Source organism: Cajanus cajan, chromosome 8, assembly GCF_000230855.2.
Source record: "Cajanus cajan strain Asha chromosome 8, NIPB_CcT2T_4, whole genome shotgun sequence".
Lineage (NCBI taxonomy): Eukaryota > Viridiplantae > Streptophyta > Magnoliopsida > Fabales > Fabaceae > Cajanus > Cajanus cajan.
The window spans coordinates 15229192-15238489 of record NC_138524.1 but is presented as its reverse complement, the minus strand read 5'-3'; the positions used below and the strand labels follow the sequence as shown (position 1 = coordinate 15238489).

The following is a 9298-nucleotide window of genomic DNA, read 5'->3' as shown; positions in this document are numbered from 1 at the left end:
AGTGAGTCCACAGCAGTGACGGACCACATCAACAATCTGAATACGCTATTTGCTCAGCTTTCAACAGCTGATTTCAACATAGTGGAAAATGAACGTGCGGAGCTTCTACTTCAGAGTTTACCAGATTCATATGATCAACTCATCATCAACATAACAAACAATAATGTTGTTGGTCGTCTATCCTTTGAGGATGTTGCCGGAGCTATTCTTGAAGAAGAGTCCAGGCGAAAGAATAAGGAAGACAGACTGGAAAGTTCAAAGCAAGCAGAAGCTTTGACGATGATGAGAGGAAGATCAATGGAACGTGGCTCCAGTGGGAGTCAAAATCATGGTAGATCAAAATCTCGAGGAAGGAAGAACCTCAAATGCTATAATTGTGGCATGAGAGGGCACATGAAGAAAGATTGTTGGCACAAGAAGAGTGGAGGAGGGAAGAATTCTGAAGCGTCAACCTCTCAAGGTTGTGTTGCTAGTACCCAAGAAGATGGAGAAATATTGTACAGTGAAGCAATAAGTTCTAGAGGCGAAAAACAACTCCATGAATGTTGGATATTGGATTCAGGTGCAACCTGGCACATGACTCCAAATAGAGATTGGTTTTGTACTTATGAACCAATTTCAGGAGGATCCGTATTTATGGGAAATGATCATGCTTTGGAAATTGCTGGAGTTGGTACTATCAAATTAAAAATGTATGATGGTACTATTCGTACAATTCAAGGGGTACGACATGTGAAGGGCTTGAAAAAGAATCTATTGTCCATTGGGCAACTAGATGATCTGAAGTGCAAGATCCACGTTGAAGGTGGAATCTTGAAGGTAGTTAAAGGCAATTTGGTGGTGATGAAAGCTGAGAAGATCACATCAAATCTATACTTGCTCTTGGGAGAAACGTTGCAAGAAGCAGATGCATCAGTTGCAGCAATAAGTCAAGAAGAGGCAACGATGATGTGGCATCGTAGACTAGGACATATGTCAGAGCGAGGCCTGAGAATTCTTGCAGAACGTAATCTCTTGTCGGGGCTTAAAATGGTAACCTTACCATTTTGTGAGCACTGTGTGACAAGCAAGCAACATAGATTACAATTTGCCAAAGTAACTACAAGGAGCAAACACATACTTGACTTGATCCATTCTGATGTCTGGGAATCACCAGAAATTTCCATGGGAGGAGCAAAATATTTTGTATCATTTATTGATGATTATTCCCGGAGATTGTGGGTGTACCCAATCAAAAAGAAGTCAGATGTGTTCCCAGTATTCAAGGAATTTAAAGCACAGGTGGAACTTGATACTGGAAAAAGGATTAAGTGCTTGAGGACAGATAATGGAGGAGAATATATAGATGGTGATTTTCTGGCATTCTGCAAGCAAGAGGGTATCAAGAGGCAATTTACAGTTGCTCATACACCTCAGCAGAATGGGGTAGCAGAGCGGATGAATCGAACTCTCCTAGAAAGGACAAGAGCTATGTTGAGAACTGCAGGATTAGCCAAGTCTTTCTGGGCAGAAGCAGTAAGAACTGCTTGTTATTTGATCAATCGCTCACCATCAACAGCAATTGGTTTAAAGACACCAATGGAGATGTGGAGTGGAAAACCATCTAATTATTCTTCATTACATGTGTTTGGATGTCCTGTGTACGTGATGTACAACTCCCAAGAAAGAACAAAGCTGGACCCAAAATCCAGGAAATGTATATTCTTGGGTTATGCTGACAATGTTAAGGGGTATCGCTTGTGGGATCCCACTGCCCGCAAGGTTGTTGTTAGCAGGGATGTAGTGTTTGCAGAAACTGAACTGCAAAAGGAGCAGGAAAATGACAGCACTATCAAAGACACCAGTATAGTGGAGATAGGAGGAAAATCTAAAGAAGATGACACCTCTGAAGCAGAACAAGAGCACGATGAACAAGAACCAAATGAGGACAATGATGGAGATGTTCGACGAACAACACGTCAGACGAAGAAACCATCTTGGCATTCAGACTATGTTATGGCAAGTCATGATGCGTACTGTCTCTTAACTGAAGAAGGAGAACCATCAACCTTTCAAGAGGCGTTGAGGAGTTCTGATGTTTCTCAGTGGATGGCAGCAATGCATGAAGAAATAGAGGCCTTACATAGAAATAAAACATGGGAACTTGTTGATCTTCCAAAAGGTCGAAAAGCCATTGGTTGCAAATGGGTCTATAAGATCAAACGTGATGGCAATGATCAAGTGGAGAGATATCGTGCAAGATTGGTGGTTAAGGGATATGCTCAGAAAGAGGGCATTGATTTTAACGAGATATTCTCGCCAGTTGTCCGATTAACCACAATCAGAGTTGTTCTGGCTATGTGTGCTGCATTTAATTTACATCTTGAGCAACTTGATGTAAAGACTGCTTTTCTTCATGGGGAACTCCAAGAAGAAATATATATGCTCCAACCAGAAGGCTTTAAAGAACAAGGAAAAGAAAACTTGGTTTGTAGGTTGACCAAATCTCTGTACGGTTTAAAGCAGGCGCCAAGGTGTTGGTATAAGAGATTTGATTCCTTCATTATTAGCCTTGGTTACAACAGACTGAGTTCAGACCATTGTACGTACTACAATAGGTTTGATGACAATGATTTCATCATCTTGCTGTTGTATGTGGATGACATGTTGGTGGTAGGCCCCAACAAAGATCAGATCCAAGAATTAAAGGCACAATTGGCTAGGGAGTTTGATATGAAGGACTTGGGACCAGCAAACAAGATTTTAGGGATGCAAATTCACCGAGACAGAAAAAACAGGAGGATTTGGCTTTCTCAGAAGAATTATTTATTGAAAGTCTTGCGGCGCTTCAACATGCAAGACTGTAAGCCAATTTCTACCCCACTTCCTGTCAATTACAAATTATCCTCAAGTATGAGTCCTAGCAATGAAGCAGAGAGGATGGAAATGTCTCGAGTGCCGTATGCATCAGCGGTGGGAAGCCTTATGTATGCCATGATTTGTACGAGACCAGACATTGCACAAGCAGTGGGAGCGGTCAGTAGGTTTATGGCAGATCCTGGTAGAGAGCATTGGAGTATTGTAAAGAGGATCCTTAGATATATCAAAGGAACCTCAGATGTTGCATTATGTTTTGAAGGATCAGAGTTTTTTGTCAGAGGCTATGTTGATTCAGATTTTGCAGGAGATCTGGATAAAAGAAAATCTACTACTGGTTATGTGTTTACACTTGCTGGAGGAGCAGTGAGCTGGTTGTCTAAGTTACAGACTGTTGTAGCTCTATCTACTACAGAAGCTGAATACATGGCAGCTACGCAAGCATGCAAGGAAGCAATTTGGATTCAAAGGTTACTGGAAGAACTCGGGCACAAGCAGGAGAAAATTACTGTGTATTGTGACAGTCAGAGTGCCTTGCACATTGCAAGGAATCCAGCCTTTCATTCCAGGACAAAGCACATAGGAATTCAATATCACTTTGTTCGTGAAGTAGTAGAAGAAGGAAAAGTGGATATGCAGAAGATCCATACACAAGACAACATAGCAGACGTAATGACAAAGCCTGTCAACACTGACAAGTTTATATGGTGTCGATCCTTATTTGGCCTATTGAAGACATAAGCAACATGAAATATCAATGGTGTGAAGATATGATTAACTTAATCATAATCTTCAAGTGGGAGAAATGTTGGGTACAGCTTTCACCCAGCTGCCACCACCTTTCGGTGGATCTTTTAATTTAAAATTAAAAGCGGGTCCCACATGATAATAAAATAATATTAAAAGTTTAGGAGAAATTACGAAAATGCCATTGGGACTTTCCTATAAATAGGGAAGCTGAAAACCATAATTTTCATCCCAAATCTTCTTCTCTTCTCTCTTCCTCTCTTATACACCTTGAGATCTGTTCTCGGTAGTAGTAGTCTCCTAATTCAAAGGAGTAAGTTATAGAGAGAGAAGTGTTGTAATTTTCTCCCTTTCAGTAAATAATATTTTTACTGTGGTTATTTTCTCCCTTGTCTCTTTTTTTACTCATCTCTTATTTTAGCTGTGAGTAACTATTAAGCCTACTCTGGACCTAACATATTAATCACAGAAAACTACACCTGGTTCGAATAAATTAAAAATAAAAGTTATCATGTTCTCTATATATATTTAATGACTTTAGAGAAAGTGTGGTATATATGCTTATTATATGTACGAACCTACTCAACACTTTCACTTTTCCAATATGCATAAATACCGAAAAGTAAAAAACAAAAAAAAACACTAACTAAAAATTAAAGTTGGTGTGGGGATGTAAAGACAAAATAGGTCCATCGTAGTCTTCTTTAACAGGCACCGTCGGATATAATATTAAACAATGTGTAACGTCGAAGACTATTCGACTTGACTAATAGAACAGTGGTACGTGTAGTACAGGTACAAAAGAGGTCTACTACGTCCAATATTTTAAACTTTTTTAGTCAGAATAAAAGTGGGAGACGTAAATTTTACCCAGAACATGCTGATATAAATTTACGTCGGAAATTATAAAATCCAACATAAAAAAATAATTAAAAAAAATTATAAAAAAAATATAAGCTTCGACGTAAAATGTCAAATTTACGTCGGATATAACATATCTCTGACGTAGATTTGAGTTTTTATGTCAGACTCTATCAAGTTCGACATAAAAAAGTTTACAAAAATTATAAAAATTGATTTTTTTTAATCGAATTTTCGTATTTTCGACTAAAAAAGGTGACGTTATAATATGTTGATTTTTCACTAGTGGCGGTGCAAATTATCAGAAGCATATATCAGAGTAAATCAAGATTCTTAACTAGCTAGCTCCCACTAAATTGCCACATCATACATCATCTAGTTGATTAATTAGCTGATTTGAAATATAATTCCATGAAATGATTAAACATATACGGGCATTGTGATTCTTATTTGAGTAATATTATTTCCATGTATAGCACAATTAAGTTTTTACACGAAGGAGAGAATAAAAGAGAAGGATAGACATGACGTAAGATGGAAGGAAGACCTGATTATAGACTCTAACTCACTTAAATCATGGACTAAATAGCAATTCATAAAATTTTTAGAGCTGGTTAAAATATTTTTTTAATAATAATGTTTTTTTTAGTTCCTATAATTTTACTTATATTTTTAATTATTATAGTTTAAAATATATATTTTTAGTTAGTTTTTTATCTTTATTAATTTTTTGTCATATAATTTAAGATAATTTTTTTGTATTCATATATTTACTTTTTTTTTTTAATTATTTTAGCCATTGTTGTTAAGTTTTGAGTAAGGTCACCTCTTTTGTTTTGATGTGATAGAGATATATATTCAATTTTACAAGAGTAAAAAAAAGGAAAAAAGAATGTCTCAATAATGAGTGTCACAAATAAAAGGATAAAAATTAATTAGACATGAAATATCGAAAGACTTAATTTAAGACAATTCTAACAAAAGAAATTCGACATTAAAAGCACAAGTTGAATACTTTTATCATGTCAACAAAAAGAAAAATCACTTAAGCTAGACATCATTATAAAGAACTTAACAACAAAGACTATAAGGATTAGAAAGCTAAAAATATAAAAATTAAAAACAAATATCTTAAATTATAAGGACTAAAATTGATTAAAAAAGATAAGTATGGAAACTAAAAATATTTAGTTTTTAAACTATACAAACTAAAAGGAAAAGTAAATGAAACTATAAGGACTAAAAAAATATTTTAACCATACTTTTTTATTTTCTAGAGTTTAACTTACTTTATCTTTTAATTATTATAGTTTAAAATAGATATTTTTAGTCTTTATATTTATCTTTATTAATAATTTTTAGTTCTTATAATTTAAGATATATTTTTTTAGTCCTTATACTTATTATTTTTAATTTTTTTGGTTCTTGTCATTAATTTTTTTAATGTTGACTCTTTTTATTGCTTTGATAGAAATTTTTAATTTTGTGTGATAAAAAATAACGTCTCAAGAATGAATATTATAAATAAGGATAAAAAAGAGGTATATACAACATCAAGAAACCAAATTTAGGATTCAACAAAACAAAATTAATTCAACATTAAAAATACAAAATTGAATATCTTTATCATGTCAATAAAAAATAAAACATGACAAAAACAAAGTAGTAATGGCAAAGGCTAAAAGATTTTTAAAAAATTTTGCAAATATAAGAACTAAAAAGATTTATCTTAAATTATAGAAACTAAAAAGGATTAAAAAATACGAGTATATAAATTAAAAATATTTATTTTAAATTATAGTGACAAAATAAAATCAGTGAAATTATAGGGATTAAAAAAATATTTTAACATTATTAATATATGTGAAGTACTACAAAATATTATATCTAATCCTAATTATAAGTAATAAATTAAAAAAAATTACTTAAATATAAACAACAATCATTAAATATAACAACTATTCAAGTATATTTAGAATAAAATTTAAATTTAATGTAAAATTAATAAAAATAATTATATTAATTATTTTTATATGTTCTATGTAAGACAGAAAGCAGGAATATTTTTTTAAAAAATAACTTATTGACAAGACCTGCTGCTATTTACCAGAACCAAGTCATATGTGCCAAGTCCCTTGTAAAATACGCACTAAGAATAATACAACTTATGGCATCCTAATAAGAAGTTAATCGATTGTTCAACACCTTCCAGCTTTTTTTCTTTTCTTTTTATTTCAAAATTTTATATATGGCTTATTTTATTATTGTAGAGATTTTGCAATGTCTCTCATCTTTCTTCTGTAGTTTTATATTTCCTTTTTTGTTGTTTATATATACTTTTTATTCTACTATTTGGATTTTGGAACTTAACTCGCCTGCGTTGGATTTGCCCCTCTTGTTTTCTAATGCACAAGCGATCTAGTTTCTAAAAGAAAGCATTTTACCATCATAGGATTCATCCTTCAAAATACAATTTCATCGTTCTGATAAAGATTAATATAATTCCATTCTAAGAAACAATACTGTTGGAATACAAAAAAGTCCCACATCGATAAAATAACACAACAAATAACAACTTATAATACAAACATACTTTAATGATTGAGAGGCCTTTTGGGTGATGACCAAAAGCAAAATCGTGAGGGCTAAAGCCCAAAGGGAACAATATCTCATCATTGTGGAGTATGTTTGTGTAATAACCCCCATAAAAATAACCCTCATAAAATATCGTCTCAGATAAAAATACTTCTATATATACCATTTGAAACTTTGCCTTCAGATCATATCATCAGTTTACCTATTTCCAAACAAAACTCAAAAGGGTTTCTCTTCCAACAATATAGTCATTGTTAACAAAGACATGGCTTCATTAGGCAAAAAGCAGCACGTTTTAGCCATACTTCTTCTCTCAATTTACACTTGCCATGTAATGTCCCGTAGCCTCCAAGAAGCATCCATGTCCCAAAGACACGAGAAGTGGATGCAAAAATATGGTAAGGTATATAAGGATGCTGCAGAGAAGCATAAACGTTTCCTCATATTCAAGGACAACGTTGAATTCATTGAATCCTTCAATGCTGTTGGGAACAAACCATACAAGCTTAGCATCAATCACTTTGCTGACCAAACCAACGAAGAATTTGTGGCCTTCCATAATGGGTTCAAGAGGCCACATGGACTAAGAATAGCAACACAAACACCTTTCAAGTATGAAAACGTCACTGATGTTCCTACTTCAGTGGATTGGAGGAAAAAAGGAGCTGTTACTCCAATCAAGGACCAAGGCCAATGTGGTAAGTAACACAAAGAAAAAATCATATAATACAACATATAAGGAATATTATTTATTTACAAAGAAAAATCTACTTACTTTAAGAGAAAATTTTGGTAAATTTATTTCACTTAATAGTTTATATTCTATATCAAATTTTAACAATTCCACTGTTGAGGGTGAGCCTTGGCGCAACGGTAAGGTTGCTGCTTAGTGACCAAGAGGTCACGGGTTCAAGTCCTGGAAACAGCCTCTCCGCTTGCGGGGGTAAGGCTGCGTACATCTACCCTCCCCAGACCCCACTAGGTGAGAGCCTCGTGCACTGGGACGCCCTTTTTCACTGTTGAATTAAGAATTTTTAATATATAAATCAAGTCTAAAAATTTATATATAGATGAAGTCTATAACTTTTTAAAAATTTAAAAATTATATGATATTTTGTTATATAAATTCGTATCAACGTATAAAATACATTTAAAATTTTTAATTCAATGACCAATTCCTTAAAATTTATATATTTAAGAAAGAAGAGAATCCCTCTTCTTTATTTATATATTTTCTTTTTTAACACTTCCATGCATTAAGTAAATTTTGGTTTCAAAACAGGTAGCTGTTGGGCATTTTCAACTGTTGCTGCAACAGAAGGTATTCACCAAATAACTACAGGTAAACTGGTGTCCTTATCGGAGCAAGAGTTAGTGGATTGTGATCATGTGGATTATGGATGTGATGGAGGTTTCATGGAAGATGGCTTTGAATTCATTATAAGAAATGGTGGAATCACCACTGAGGCAAACTACCCCTACACTGGAGTTAATGAGACTTGTGCCACAAACAAAGAGGCTTCTCCTGCAGCTCAAATAAAGGGGTATGAGACAGTTCCTGCAAATAGTGAAGAGGCACTGCTGAAAGCTGTTGCAAACCAACCGGTGTCAGTTACCATTGATGCTGCAGGATCTGCTTTTCAATTTTACTCAAATGGGGTTTTCACAGGAGCATGTGGGACTCAACTAGACCATGGTGTTACTGCAGTTGGTTATGGTAGCACTGATAATGGCACTGAGTATTGGATAGTGAAGAATTCATGGGGCACAGAATGGGGTGAAGAAGGATACATAAGGATGGAAAGAGGCATAGAGGCCAAAGAAGGCCTATGTGGAATTGCCATGGATGCTTCTTACCCCACTGCTTAGAAAGCTAGCGTTGCTATCTTATTTGTGTTTCAAATTTGCTTTATTTTGAGTTGTGAGTGCATGATGTGTAAGATTTTTAATTATTCAACCATTTATTTACGTCTTACTTGAGTAAAAGTTAACAAATGTGTGAATATTTGAGACTATGGATCACAGAACCAAAACTCGATCAGTATTCAAAATTGAACTGAGAAATCTTGTAGAGATTCTTGTTTTATAGATGAATAATAATGCTGAAATTTAACTTTAAAAAAATAAAGCTGAAATTAAGGAAACTAACTCCTAAATCAGTGGCTGAATTTAAATGACTGAGAATTCTAAATTCTCTTAATATGTTGCAATAATAACTTATTGTCTTATTCTACCTCTG

The 9298-nt window shown here is 34.0% G+C and overlaps 1 protein-coding gene across 1 annotated transcript; it reads left to right on the top strand.

The window, feature by feature from the left end:
- The first annotated feature begins 6891 nt into the window (after positions 1 to 6891).
- LOC109799691 (senescence-specific cysteine protease SAG39) lies at positions 6892 to 9064 on the top strand. The gene is made up of 2 exons (XM_020360301.3): positions 6892 to 7757; positions 8342 to 9064. Exons 1-2 carry the CDS (start codon positions 7325 to 7327, stop codon positions 8926 to 8928), a joined length of 1020 nt encoding a protein of 339 aa, XP_020215890.1. The 5' UTR covers positions 6892 to 7324; the 3' UTR covers positions 8929 to 9064.
- The last annotated feature ends 234 nt before the right edge of the window (positions 9065 to 9298 follow it).